This window comes from Budorcas taxicolor, chromosome 6 (genome assembly GCF_023091745.1).
Source record: "Budorcas taxicolor isolate Tak-1 chromosome 6, Takin1.1, whole genome shotgun sequence".
NCBI lineage: Eukaryota > Metazoa > Chordata > Mammalia > Artiodactyla > Bovidae > Budorcas > Budorcas taxicolor.
In genome coordinates, this window is record NC_068915.1 from 6,363,129 (window position 1) to 6,378,888 (window position 15,760).

Genomic DNA, 15,760 nt, shown 5'->3' on the forward strand with positions numbered 1-15,760 from the left:
AAATGGTGTCACAATTAGTATAGGCCTGGGTACAGTGTTTTCTGTGAGCTGATTCATTCAAGACCCACAGACATATATTTCAGATATATTTTTTCTTTGTACTTTGGACCCTCGGTGAAAATTTGATAGGTTTCTGAGTCTGTTCTGATTTGGAAACAGCCCTGGGATTTAACTGACCCCAGAAGAGTGCCTGCAGTCTCCATCACACCAGTACACGTACACATGGCGAGAATCAGAAATCTACTGCAGTTCATTTCTTTTTCGTGTTCTTTGTAATTTTAAAGTTTGTATTCATTTTTTGTTGGCTGGTACACAGAAAAAATAGAAAGTCAAGGTTATATGTATCAAGGTTATAGACGTCCAATTTTATATGTGCTTTCTGAAGAACTTTAAAAAGGATTTAGAGTAAACTAACAAATGTTCTTTCTCATATTTTTGTACCCTTAGCAAATTACTGGTGGTGTTTGCTTAAGCAATCGGATAATCCAAGGAATATAAGTCTGCCAGGGTCAAGCGTCAGGAATTCTTGGGCATAATGCCATTTGTATTTTTCACTATTTATTTCTTTCACTTATTTCACTCCCTAAAATAATTCATGTCAATTTATACTACCTCTTATTAGTGATAATTAAAAGCCGCATATGATCATGGAAATAGAACATTATTTAACTTTACTATTGAGATTAAAGTTCCAGAGTTTTTACTCTACAGTTGACCTATCAGAGAATTACTTCATGTTGGTGAATGATGTCACAGTAATATCTTCAGGAACCAAGTCCCTTGGCGGTAGTTCTTTAAAAACAACCTCTGTGCAAATCTATGGAACATTCTGTAAGATAACTGGCCTGAAGTGAAGTGAAGTGAAGTGAAGTCGCTCAGTCATGTCAGACTCTTTGCAACCCCATGGACTATAGCCTACCATGCTCCTCCGTCCATGGGATTTTTCAGGCAAGAGTACTGGAGTGGGTTGCCATTTCCTTCTCCAGAGGATCTTCCCAACGCAGGGACTGAACCTGGGTCTCCCAGACTGTAGGCAGACACTTTACCATCTGAGCCACCAGGGGATAACTCGCCTAGTCTCTTCAAAAAGGCAACAGTCATTGGATAAAATGGAGGGAGGGGCTGTCCTTGGACATAGCAGCCAAATGCAGTACATGAACCTTGATTAGATCCTAGTCAAAAACAAATAGCTATCAAAGACATTTGTGAGGATAATTGAAAATCTGCATATGCACTGGATACTGGATATTGGTGTGGAATCATTGTTACCTTTTCTTTGGCATCACTAAGTGGTTAGTAGAAGAATGTTCTTATTTTCAGTAGATTCGTGCTGGTTTATGTAAGGATAAAGTGTTAGGATGTCTGCACCTTAGTTTAAAATAGTTCAGATGGGCCAGCTGGGGAGGGAGTAGGGTGTAGTGGGGTGGGTGGGTGATAAATTAGGAGGTTAGGACTAAGCCTATATACACTGCTGAATATAAACATAATCAACAAGGACCTCCTGTATAACATAGGGAACTATACTCAATATTTTGTAATAACCTATCGGGGAAAGAATCTGAAAACGGGAAAAGATTCAGTTATGTATGTGTATACATAACATATATGTGTTATACATGTATACATACATATATAACATATATACATACGTGTATATTGTGTTGTACACCAGAAGCTAACATGACATAGTAAATCAACTGTACTTCAATTAAAAAAAAAATTCCTTCAATTAAAAAAAAGATATTTTCAACAAAAAATATGGTTCAACCAAAAATAAATAAAACAGTAAATATATCTAAATATAATAAAGTAAATATATCTAAATTTAGTATAAGTAAATGAATATATTTGCACATATGTAGATATAGCAGATGTGGCAAAATATTAAAAATTGTTGAATCTAAGAGTAGGATATTTATTTTGCTTTCAGCTTTCTTATGTATTTCAAAAGTTCACCATAAAAAATTGGAAGAAAATGTTTGTAATAAAAAGCTGGAAATAAAACGAAAATCATCTTTGTAGGTCATGTAAAACCAAACTGTCTGAGCTTGCAGCTGCAAGAACAAAATGCTTGAGTGTGCCACCTGGTTTTGTCCCAGCCTTCCTCATTAGGACTGACCCCATGGATCAGCGTGGGGTCTGCAGAAGCTGTCTTCTGCCCTGTATACCCTTTCCTCTTTCTTCTCTTCCCTTTCATGACATTTCCTGTCCTTTTCTGTGTTCCCCAGCAGGATGGAGAAACTGTTGACTCTAGCGGTTTAAAGTTGTTACTTTGTTATGTGATTGTATTTAAATCAAAAAATTATATTGAGTATTATTTTACCAATATGATACAATGAAAGACTTTTTCTTCTATTAAAAGTATTTCAGGAAGCCGCAAAGGAGCAGAAGTAACATGGAGACAGATAGGGAATGTGTTTGACTTGCGGGGTACCCCTGACCTAGGCCGTGACTCCTGACCTGGCTGTGGAATGGGTAGTCAGGGTACATAAACCATGGAATCTCTACGCTAGAGATGTTTCTGCTACCCTTGAATTTTTCTTTCATACAATTATATCAGAATAGCTGACCTTTATTTCCCTTTTGGCATTGTTAGTCATGAACTGAACTTTATTTCCCATCTCCACATCTGTTCTTTCCTAAGCTTCTGTGTGTGTATTTTCTAGCATATTTAACATTGCTTTCGTGGATTTTGAATCCTTTTTGAATATGTGATAGTATGCACATGTCCCAGTGAGTATGTATGTATCTTTCTTAAGTGCTGGTATTGGGCTGTGCTGCCTAGGTCAGTTATGAAGTCTTATTCTTAGGAGGAACATTAATAGATACTGTTTTTATTTTATGACACCATACATTTTTGTTGCTTTTTATAACGAACATTTTAGAAAGCTGTTAAACATTAAATATTTGATTATTTTACTTTTGGCTTGCATAAATAATGATTACTATGTAGACAAATATATATATACATGTTTATTTATGAATTTATATATATCCAGAGGAGAATAGGAAAATGAGTATGATATGCATATTAAATGTATAAAATGATGAGAATTCCCTAGCTGTGTAGTGGTTAGGATTCCGTGCTTTCACTGCTGGGGCCTGGGTTCCATCTCTGGTTGGGGAACTAAGATTGCGCAAGCTAAGAGGCACAGCCAAAAAAGAAAAGAAAAATGTGTAAAATGAGGAATTATCTATACTTACCTTTAAATGTATTTGTGTGGCAGCATATTTCTGTGTACTTTTATTTTATGTATTCACATTGGGATTTTTTGTTATTAATTCAGACAAGTCCTCTAATTCTTCTGATAGCTGAACAAGCCCAGTGACTTGGTGTAATAGTGACCTCTACTGGTGAATATGCATTAAAAAAACTAAAATCTTACTAGATGGTGATTGCAGCCAGGAAATTAAAAGACGCTTACTCCTTGGAAGAAAAGTTATGACCAACCTAGATAGCATGTTGAAAAGCAGAGACATTACTTTGCCAACAAAGGTCCGTCTAGTCAAGGCTGTGGTTTTTCCAGTGGTCATGTATGGATGTGAGAGTTGGACTGTGAAGAAGGCTGAGCGCCGAAGAATTGATGCGTTTGAACTGTGGTGTTGGAGAAGACTCTGGAGAGTCCCTTGGACTGCAAGGAGATCCAACCAGTTCATTCTGAAGGAGATCAGCCCTGGGATTTCTTTGGAAGGAATGATGCTAAAGCTGAAACTCCAGTACTTTGGCCACCTCATGCGAAGAGCTGACTCATTGGAAAAGACTCTGATGCTGGGAGGGATTGGGAGCATGAGGAGAAGGGGACGACAGAGGATGAGATGGCTGGATGGCATCACTGACTCGATGGACATGAATCTGAGTGAACTCCAAGAGTTGGTGATGGACAGGGAGGCCTGGCATGCTGCGATTTATGGGGTTGCAAAGAGTCGGACACGACTGAGCGACTGAACTGAACTGAACTGTATACATGATTTGTTTCTAATGAATATCACATTCCCTCTCTGTAAAAGAAAATATGTCTTTCCACTTTTAAAAATTATTCCAAGACAGTCTTAGTGTAAAGATTTTTTAATAAAGGATAAATACCAGTATGGTTACCTTAAAAGAGACTAATTTACATGGACCATTTTAACTGATTCATTAACCGAGTTTACAGTAATGAAAATTTATCCAACACCAGTACCTTACATTAGCTAATAGTTAGCTTTTAATCTTATGATGCAGTACAAGACCTCTTAGTGATGTATGTTTCTATTATAATAAAAATTAGATATCAGGCTTCATTTTGTGAAAACTAAAATGGTGCTAAAGTTACTAAAATAGTAACTTTAGCTTTGTAAAAGGACTAGCTGATACTGACCCTTGGCCAGCAGATTCTTTATTACATTTCTGAAGTTTCTTATTGATAGAATTTAGGCCTTTCCAGTTTTCATTATTAAACACTTTGTCAATGCAAACATCTTTCATGAGATGAAATGCCTGGCAGTTTGATGATGTTAGCGGTAAGCAAATCATTCTTTTTAGGCAATTATATGTCAGTGGGAAAGTATGGCTCACTTAGTACTCTTCTAACCAGCCATCTGATTAACTTTTAAAAGATAAAATAATTTATTGAAGACAGTTTTGAAATGTTAAGTATAAAAATAAAGAATAGTGAAGGTGAACATTATACATAATTATTAGAATTGTATTATCAATGGGATCTAACACAGTAAGCTCTTGGGGTTTGTAGAATTTGAGAAGTGAAGGTCATTTCCAGATGGTGGGAGGTTTCAGAGTTTCCTGTGCTTCAGTTCAGAGAGCCACCTAATTAGAAGGAAAAGTGAATGTGATGTTATACTGTTTCTGTAAGCTCGTAATGTTAAGAAATAGATGTTTTAGTGCTATAATTCCATATTAGTTAACTTCATGTTAATTTTGTGCTGTGCTTAGTCTAAACTCAGTTGTGTCCGAGTCTTTGCAACCCTATGGACTGTAGCCCGCCAGGCTCCTCTGTCCGTGGGATTCTCCAGGCAAGAATACTGGAGTGGGTTGCCATGCCTTCCTCCAGGGGATCTTCCCGACCCAGGGATCAAACCCAGGTCTCCTGCATTGCAGGTGGATTCATTACTGTCTGAGCCACCAGGCAAGCCCCATGTTAATTTTAAACACATATTTTATCACATAATGACAAATACATGGAATTAATCCTTTAAGCTCATGCTTTTGGAATATATATACTACTTGTTAATTATAATTATATTGGGAAACATAGTTAAATGCAGGAACACTTACTATTTTTAAAATAGTAAAAAGATTTGTACTCCTTTGAAAAATGATAGACACGGAGTATGAGAGTGTAGACTCTGAAATTGGACTGCTTAAGTGTTTGGGTTCATCTGGCTCCCTCTGTTGAAATCATGATAATAACAAAAGTCACATGTCATCATCATCATTGTAAAAGACATTTGGACAAAGGAACCCTTTCCAGTGTACTCCTTTCTCTTTGTAGATGCTTTTTCATTTTTCTTATCTTTACTATAGCGTCTTTTATTTTCCTGAGACTTCCGTTTTCCATGAAATATTTATTGTTTTAAAAAGTTTTGTTAACCGAAATCCTGCACTTATCTCATAACCTTTTCTTGGGATTCTCCCCAGGTAATTATGTACGAAGTATTAAGAAGCCAGGAGTATCTTGGGTCTAATGTGTCTAACATTTTTCATGCCTTCCCAGGTTATCAGTCTAGGCTCAGAAGTGTTCAGTCTGAAGTTCATCTGTTCCTCCGTTACCATGGTCGTTTCCCTTTCATTCTTTTTTTCCATTGTATATAGTACTGGACATATAGTCATTACCTGACGTGGCCAATTACACTTAACCTAAAGTGTAGGTTCATCAAAGAACTGAAAGTCACTCAGTCGTGTCTGACTCATTGCGACCCCACGGACTGTAGAGTCCATGGAATTCTCCAGGCCAGAATACTGGAGTGGGTAGCCATTCTCTTCTCCAGGGGATATTCCCAACCCAGGGATTGAACCCAGGTCTCGATCTCGGTTCTCAAACCCAGGAGAAGAGAATGGCTACCCACTCTAGTATTCTGGCCACATCAGAGAAAGGAAAGACAAAAATATCTCGGCCAGGAATGAGGCCACGACTTGAGGAGCCTTTGTGGTATCACTAGTGATCAAGAATACCATCTGAGACCACTGTCCTAGAAGCAGTTTGCGCAGGCTGACTGAGAGGATGGGAGATAGGAAAAGATTGGAAACTTGAGAACTCAGAGCAAGTGGACAGTTTTCCTGAGACACCACTTAATTTTGAAATGTTTCCCTCTATTCAGTTCAGGCAGTTCAGTCGCTTAGTTGTATCTGACCCTTTGTGACCCCATGGACTGCAGCACACCAGGCTTCCCTGTCCTTCACCAACTCCCGAAGCCTGCTCAAGCTCATGTCCATCGAGTTGGTGACACCATCCAACCATCTCATCCTCTGTCATCCCATTCTCCTCCTACCTTCAATCTTTCCCAACATCAAATGAGTCTGTTCAAATGAGTCCTTTCTTTGCATCAGGTGGCCAAAGTATTGAAGTTTCAGCCTCAGCATCAGTTCTTCCAGTGAATACTCAGGACTGATTTCATTTAAGATGGACTGGTTGGATCTCCTTGCTATCCAAGGGACTCTCAAGAGTCTTCTCCAACACCATAGTTCAAAAGCATCAATTCATCTGAGCTCAGCTTTCTTTATAGTCCAACTCTCACATCCATACATGACTACTGGAAAAACCATAGCTTTGACCAGATGGACCTTTGTTGGCAAAGTAATGTCTCTGCTTTTTAATATGCTGTCTAGTTGGTCATAGCTTTTCTTCCAAGGAGCAAGCATCTTTTAATTTCATGGCTGCAGTCATCATCTGCAGTGATTTTGGAGCCCAAGAAAATAAAGTCAGCCACTGTTTCCACTCTTTCCCCATCTATTTGCCATGAAGTGATGGGACCGGATGCCATGATCTTAGTTTTCTGAATGTTGAGCTTTAAGCCAACTTTTTCACTCTCCTCTTTCACTTTCATCAAGAGGCTTTTTAGTTCCTCTTCACTTTCTGCCATAAGGGTGGTGTCATCTGCATATCTGAGGTTATTGATATTTTTCCTGGCAATCTTGGTTCCAGCTTGTGCTTCCTCCAGCCCAGTGTTTCTCATGATATACTCTGCATAGAAGTTAAATAAGCAGGGTGACAATATACAGCCTTGCCGTACTCCTTTTCCTATTTGGAACCAGTCTGTTGTTCCATGTCCAGTTCTAACTGTTGCCTCTTGACCTGCATACACATTTCTCAGGAGGCAGGTCAGGTGGTCTGGTATTGCCATCTCTTTTCCACAGTTTGTTGTGATCTACACAGTCAAAGGCTTTGGCGTAGTCAATAAAGCAGAAGTAGATGTTTTTCTGGAACTCTCTTGCTTTTTCAGTGATCCAGCGGATGTTGACAATTGGATCTCTGGTTCTTCTGCCTTTTGTAAATCCAGCTTGAACATCTGAAAGTTCATGGTTCATGTACTATTGAATATTGAAGTCTGGCTTGGAGAATTTTGAGCATTCCCTTGCTAGTGTGTGAGATGAGTGCAATTGTGTGTTAGTTTGAACATTCTTTGGCATTGCCTTTCTTTGGGATTGGAATGAAAACTGACCTTTTCCAGTCCTGTGGCTGCTGCACATTTTTTCAAACTTGCTGGCATATTGAGTGCAGCACTTTAACAGCATCATCTTTCAGAAATTGAAATAGCTCAACTGGAATTCCATCACCTCCACTAGCTTTGTTCGTAGTGATGCTTCCTAAGGCCCACTTGACTTCCCATTCCAGGATGTCTGGCTCTAGGCTCTAGATAACCATCGTGGTTATCTGGGTCATTAAGATACTTTTTGTATAGTTCTTCCCACTATTAGGCTTTCCTATTTCTTCAGATAGTGATCTTACAGTTACTGTAGGCACAGCCTCTCAGAAATTTGTGGAGTAAATTTCCATAATCTGACCATCTTTGTCAAGTTTATTCCCATCACCAGGGAGTGTAGGAAGTTTCCTAACGAAAAGACATATTCTATTCTGTTTTCCCAACTCTGGCACTGGCATTATACTTACAAACCCTCTGACATCAGGTTAACCTTTTGTGTTCTACCTGTTAAGCAAGAAACTGGAAAAAGAGTTGGGAAAATATTGTAAGTTCAAAAGCATTGTTTTTAATTTAAATACATGTCTTAAAGCACTGCAAAGCAGAAAAATGAAGAGAGAAAAACTTCATAAAATTCTAGACCTGCTCGATTTTTCTCTTGGTCTAAAATGTGTAAAAGATTATTCTGTTGGTATGAGTAGACAAATAAGGAAATAAAAACAGACACTTGGCTTTAATCATTCTATAATCTGATGAGAAAATAAGTCATAGAGGAAAATTCATAGGGATTTCACATTAAATGGCACAAAAATCAACATGACCGTTAAGAGTGTTAAGAAGATTACTTAATGACATTTTAAACTTGTTTTCAATAGCTAAAAAATTGTGAGCCTTTGTTTTTTCAAAAAATTTCAATTATAGTAACTACTAAAGTTGTGTATCATCAAATATGTTTAAAGCTTCATTTTCTAATTAAGTTGTACACTTTGCTCCATAATTTCAGACTGCTGTGTTTCTCTTATAACCATCTATATGCCTGTTTTGCCTGTGTTTTTTCACTGCATGGAAAGAACTTACCTCTGTTCTTTCCACAGGGAACGTGATGCAAACAGAATCAATTACATGTATGCTCAGTATGTCAAAAATACTATGGAACCACTTAATATCCCAGATGTCAGTAAGGACAAAAGATTTCCCTGGACAGTAAGTAACGCGGTTTTAGACTTGGAGCTTGATGGCTGTTTTCCTATCGGACCTGCTCTGTACTACTCTTAACTGAAGGACTGGCTCCAGAATTGGCTCTTTGGAAGTGATCTGTGTTTGCCCTGATCTGAGGAAAGGAAATAAAACAGCTCAGAACATCTGTTCAGAGGTGGTCAGCTATACTTAGGTATTTTTCTCTGTACTTTTGTCAGTTTTGAAAACATGAAATATCATTAACTTTGAGGTAGTTTCACTATTACCTACTCAATATCAGTTGACACTCTTGAGATAGTATTGCTAGAGTTCCTGAGTTTGTCTTCAAAAATTAAGTTCCATATGGCTTGAGTGTCTGTAACTGGTAATCTACCACAGTGAACACCTCGTGAAAAAAAAATGAGTATTTGTTATTCTTGAGAGCAAACCTACAAGGGTCAGTTTCTCAGACACTGAAAACTTTAGATTCTAGTATTTTCTCTCATCTGACTTAAGAAAAGCATTGCAGCTGACTTTGTTATTTTCAGATCTAGGAGACCTTTTTAAGACTGTAGCAATATAGACAATAGAAACAGTGGTAAAACTAAAGAAAGAGACATTTGTAACGTGTAGAATCCTTGGTGGTGTAACAATTCTGATTTCTACCCTTCTTATTAAGTTGCTTGAGACATCTACTACACAGGGATAGTTAGAACTTAGTAAATATTTTGCTTAGTACTACTGTAAGCTGCTTAAGAAACTTTAACATGGAAAATAAAAGAAATATAGGTAAATAAAATGGAAAATAAAAAATTAAACAGGATATTTAGTATTTTTAGTAAAGACTGATTATTTTTTATTGCATTTATATGAACTTCATTATAATTTGTGCATTTTTTACACTCTGATGTTATCTCCAGCTAATAAAAGATAAGCATATTAATAACTTCTTATGTCCAGTATAGTTTGTATAGCATCTAATGGGCAGACAATCTGTTCATAGTATTTAGCTGTTTTGCTTTTCATTTCTTTGTTTAGAATGAAAACATGGGAAATATAAACCAGCAGTGCATTAGAAGTTTGCTTTGTACACCTATAAAAAATGGAAAGAAGAACAAAGTGATAGGTAAAGCCTTTTCATTGACCTCCACTCTGCACTTATTAAAGAAAAACATATATTCCCAGAAACTTCTTTCCAGTGTAAATTTAAAGACTAAAATACAGAAAAAAGATGAAGATTGGAATGGTAAAAGAATTTTGAAATAATTTTACCTTGATAGATGTCAGCAAACATTTGTTAAATATCTTGTTAAATATGATATACTTTTGTAATTATAATCCTGTTTCAACAGAGGTTTTGTTTAAAAATGACATGTTGAAAGTTAGTAGACTGAGAGATATCAAATTGATGATATATATTGTTTTAGAGCCTCGCATCTTAGTTTATGATTTCTCTTTTTTTTGAATATGTGGTTTAGATTGTAGATTGTATGCATTGAACACTCCATGTTTTCAGCACCTGGGATAAATCCGTGAATAAGTCAAAATCCCTGCCTCAGGGAGTTTGCATTCTTATAATAAAGTTTAGTAAAACATGTCTACTGCAGGAATGGTGGAAGAAGGCATTCTCAGAAAAATGAGATGATGTTTCCCGTTACTGACATATTTGTTTCTTGGCACTGCAGGTTATATTAAGAGTAGAAAAGGCAATTTATATGCCAATTATGGCTTCCTTGGTGGTTCAGGTGGTGAAGAATCCACCTGCAATGCAGGAGACCTAGGTTCAATCCTTGGGTCAAGAAAATCCCCTGGAGAAGGGCATGGCAACCCACTCCAGTATTCTTGCCTGGAGAATTCCATGGACAGAGGAGCCTGGCGGGCTCCAGTCCATAGGGTCACAACGCGTCAGACACAACTGAGTGACTATTACATGCGTGATTGATGCTGTAAAAATAGCCTGAACTGTTAAATATTCCCCCTAGAAATTGAAATAAAGGTTTAAACTTTTAAATAAAAACCCTAGTGGTACAAGACTTAGCACAAGACTTAGCCGTATAAATTTACCTTAAAAAATCTGATTAGTTTCCAGGTTGAAAATCAGTTTCCAGAAAAAAAAAAAAATTCTTGTTAGTTCCAAGATTTGACTGTAATTTTATTAAAGACGAGTGTCAGTCAGAAAGGTGGGGCAGGGAGGTATTGTTTATGAAAGTGGGGAGTGGGGAGACCAACACTAAAATTGCCTCTCAGGTTCTGTCCAGCAGTCTGAGAACCTTGGCCCCTTTCGTGGAGATGGGTGTGGAAGGCTGTGTTGGTGCACAGGCTCTTCTGACCGCTTGAGACCAGCACTTGGGTGGCCGTGCGTGCAGCAGGTGGTCCTGGCACCCCCAGCGATCCAGTTCTCCTCCTGCTGTGCATCCTCGCTTAGAGACTGATACACTGACTTACACCTTTAAACAGCCCACCAGTCTGACCTCCCTTGTTGTGATTATTTACTTTCCAAGATACGTTAACTCGTGTGAAGAGAATGCATGGCTCGCTTTGCCAGTTGCTCCTTCTCATAGATCAGTCACCTGGACTTGAGGCCATGGGCTGAGTTACGGGTACACTGCTCGCATTCCTGAGGCAGATCCATTTCTTGTTGGTACCCATTTCTTGATACTATTCTGGTTTCATAAGTCAGTCTGTGAGCTGAGGTACTGTTCTGCACCCCAGAGAGCAGGAGGTGTCCTCGGCGTGGTAATCTGCTTTCCGAGCCTCCGGGGCTGGGCTCACTGGTGAATTGCCTCATCAGCCTCTGGGAAGACAGCCTGGCGACTCCCTGAAGGCTGTTCATCACTTGCACACCTCTCAGTTCTCAGAGAACAAAGGAGAAGCTAGTGAACTCATGTATTAGCTCCTTCCAAGGGTATCACCGATCAGATCCCTAACAGAGACCAAAGAAAATTGATGGAGGTGCCCTACGGTATGACTCTGAGTCAACGTTTAGTAAAAAGCTGATATCCTAGGGAGTTAGGTGCAAACCACATGGCAGATGTTATGCTTTTTGATAGAAGTGTAGAGCTTACAACAAGCTGCCTTTGACCTTTGAAAATGTGAAATGAATTCCAGAAGTGATGCACCATTGATTAATACTAATATGTTTTGGTGAGAAGGAGGGCAGAGTGGCAGCTGGCCACATTAAGTCATGTCTTTGCTTTTTCTCAGCAGCATCTCTTTGGAATAATTGGGAATGGCTAAAGGAAGTTATAATCAGGCTTTTTCACCACTTTACACAAGTGATAAATAAGAGTCATTTGGGAAAGCACAGAGATCCCTGGATAGGAATAGGACTCAGGATATCCACGTGGTTCCACTCTCCGTTTAACCTTTTAAACAGTTGCTGCTGCTGCTGCTGAGTCGCTTCAGCTGTACCCGACTCTGTGCGACCCCATAGACGGCAGCCCACCCGGCTCCCCCGTCCCTGGGATTCTCCAGGCAAGAACGCTGGAGTGGGTTGCCATTTCCTTCTCCAATGCATGAAAGTGAAGTCGCTCAGTCGTGTCCAACTCTTAGCGACCCCATGGACTGTAGCCCACCAGGCTCCTCCATCCATGGGATTTTCCAGGCAAGAGTCCTGGAGTGTTGTGGGCACCTTATACAACTAAGTCACACCCTTCAGATCTGTTCAGAATCCACGTTCTGTGGTCCTGTCACCGTTCCAGACAAGTGAACAAGAAATGAACAGTACCAGCTAAAATAATCAGACTTCTGTTTTTGCATACATTTTGTGTCACTCTTATTTGATAACAAGAGTCAAAAGTAAGCAAATATTGTTTTGGGGAATGAAAAATTCCCTACCAGTTAAAAGAAAGAAAAATACCCTAGTGAGATTTCTGGTGGGGGTTCAAGGTAATTCCAATAGGGAAAATTTTCAGTGTTCCCCATGGTTCTGTAAGTGTAGCAAAACAGAGAATCTGAATTCTCAAGTGAACTTTACATTCACAGATGTACCATGGAAAATAGCATGCTTGTAATAATTTTTCTTATATGTCACAGACCAGATTTTGCTATTCTGTAATTCTAATACAGAATCCCTACAGAGTTACATGCGGAAAGACAGACGGGCCCATGTGTTTTTTGTAATCTTTCCTTCCTTCCTTTTTTCCATTACTGACAATTAGATGAAACTGTAGACATTAGACGAGCGCAGGGCCTGTTGTATCATTAATGTTTGCTCGGTGGCCTGGCTGCTCCAGAATGTTTCCACGACTTTGTTTCCAACACTATTAAGAGGCTCCTTTCCTCATGAAGCATTCATTTATTTTAACCAATCATTTTCCCTACTTATTAGATTAAGTTTGTCTTTTTCTTATATTTACTAGAAATACTTATGTCTATTTTCCATGTCAGTTTCAGGGCATGTTTTGAAGAAATCAGTTCCATTCCCATCCAAAAAGAAAAGTTGTTGAGAACATTTCCACTTTAGATAACTCTTTATATCTCTTTTTTTAGTGAAAAAGTAATACAAATCATAGTGTTACATGTTATTTGACACAGTGAAGTATGAGAGAGATGTATTTTTTACTGAATGTATTCTCTAAACTCATACTGTCTAATTCTTTGCTCATCTGTGTGTGGCAATATGATTCCAATGCATAAGTAAATGCTGTAAAATTTTGTAAATTTAAATTTTACTTCTACTTAATTTTATTTTTCATATTAAACTATGTCATTTGGCAATCTGTTCAGCTGTTTGTAAAAATATTTGCTAGGATTTTCCTAATGCGAACATAATAACCTTGTGCAGTGTCGTACATGGTACATATTGCCTATGTTGCTTAAGGTATCCAGTTTTTCCAGTTAGAGGTAAATTGTGTTCAATGATAAGAAGCACAGAAAATAAGACTGTAGGGACAGTAATAATTGGAAGAAAATGAGAAAAAAAAGAACTAGGGTATTATATCTTTAAATTATAAAAGTGAAAATCTACAGAATGAAAATAAACATAAGGATTATAGTTTCAAGAATTGATTGAAGAAATAGAAAAATAAGAGAAACTTCATAGTAGCCCTGGAAAACAGAGCTTACCTTTATTGGACCACCAACACTGAGGAATTTCTAGAAAATATTAATATGAAGTGTATACTGTTTATAAGAACACGCTGTACACAAAATGGGCAAAATTTGAATAGAGATAACAATATTAGTATCAGAGGGGGTAGATTTTAAGATAAAAGAGCATAATGTACAGAATCACTTTGCACTGAATAAATTCACAAAGGGAAGTGTAATTGTCATCCGTTCAGTTCAGTCGCTCAGTCGTGTCCGACTCTTTGTGACCCCATGAATCGCAGCACGCCAGGCCTCCCTGTCCATCACCATCTCCCAGAGTTCACTCAAACTCACCTCCATCAAGTCAGTGATGCCATCCAGCCATCTCATCCTCTGTCATCCCTTTCTCCTCCTGCCCCCAATACCTCCCAGCATCAGAGTCTTTTCCAATGAGTCAACTCTTCACATGAGGTGGCCAAAGTACTGGAGTTTCAGCTTTAGCATCCGTCCTTCCAAAGAAATCCCAGGGCTGATCTCCTTCAGAATGGACTGGTTGGATCTCCTTCAGTCCAAGGGACTCTCAAGAGTCTTCCCCAACACCACAGTTCAAAAGCATCAATTCTTCGGCGCTCAGCCTTCTTCACAGTCAACTCTCACATCCATACATGACCACAGGAAAAACCATAGCCTTGAATAGACGGACCTTAGTTGGCAAAGTAATGTCTCTGCTTTCGAATATGCTATCTAGGTTGATCATAGCTTTTCTTCCAAGGAGTAAGCGTCTTTTAATTTCATGGCTGCAATCACCATCTGCAGTGATTTTGGAGCCCCAAAAAATAAAGTCTGACACTGTTTCCACTGTTTCCCCATCTAAATGCCTTTAATAAGGTAAATAACATCATTGACATATAAAAGTCAAAGCTATTAAAAATACAAAGAGAAGTGGACAAAATGGTAGTCATAGTGAGAGTCTTTAATACTTTTTTCATAAAATGCTAAATAGGAAAAAAGGAAACATTAGAATTGATTAATATAAACAATGGAATGATTTAATTGGCATACATTTTTATATGTCATAATTTAAAAACACAAATTCCTTTCAAATATCCATTAGAAATTTACAAATACACACATACAACATAAACTTAGTCATTTCTGGAAAGTAGAATTGAAAACCACTGTCATGGATCACAGTGCATTAAAACTAGAAATGCATAATAAAAGGATAAATTAGAAGGGAAAAGCTCACTTAGAAACTAGGAACATTCTCCCAAATGTCAAAGAAGAAATCAAAAGTCAAAATGAAAGTATAGTATTTCAGAAAATTAGTGGTCACCTCAATTTAATATAAAAATGCAAGGTATAAGGTCAAAAATGTACTTAGAGGAGGTGTAGAGCTTTAAATATTTGGCTCTTTTAATCAGGAAATAATAAACTAAAGAGCTGCTTGATGAAAGTGAAAGAGGAGAGTGAAAAAGATAGCTTAAAGCTCAACATTCAGAAAACGAAGATCATGGCATCTGGTCCCATCACTTCATGGCAAATAGATGGGGAAACAATGGCAGACTTTATTTTCCTGGGCTCCAAAATCACTGCAGATGGAGAATGCAGCCATGAAATTAAAAGATGCTTACTCCTTTGAAGGAAAGGTATGACCAACATAGACAGCATATTAAAAAGCAGAGACATTACTTTGCCGACAAAGGTTCATCTGGTCAAAGCTATGGTTTCTCCAGTGGTCATGTATGGATGTGAGAGTTGGACTGTAAAGAAAGCTGAGTGCCGAAGAATTGATGCTTTTGAACTGTGGTGTTGGAGAAGACTCTTGAGAGTCCCTGGGACTGCAAGGAGATCCAACCAGTCAATCCTCAAGGAAATCAGTCCTGAATATTCATTGGAAGGACTGATGTTGAAACTG

General features: G+C 38.2%; 1 protein-coding gene across 1 annotated transcript in view; it reads left to right on the plus strand.

Annotated features, from left to right (window-relative positions):
• Positions 1–15,760, plus strand: part of PDE5A (phosphodiesterase 5A) — a 142,776-nt gene that overhangs the window by 69,371 nt on the left and 57,645 nt on the right. The window contains exons 8-9 of the mRNA XM_052641838.1: positions 8,730–8,838; positions 9,850–9,937. Of these exons, the coding sequence (XP_052497798.1) occupies positions 8,730–8,838; positions 9,850–9,937 (197 nt within the window). The remainder of the gene's footprint in view (positions 1–8,729; positions 8,839–9,849; positions 9,938–15,760) is intronic.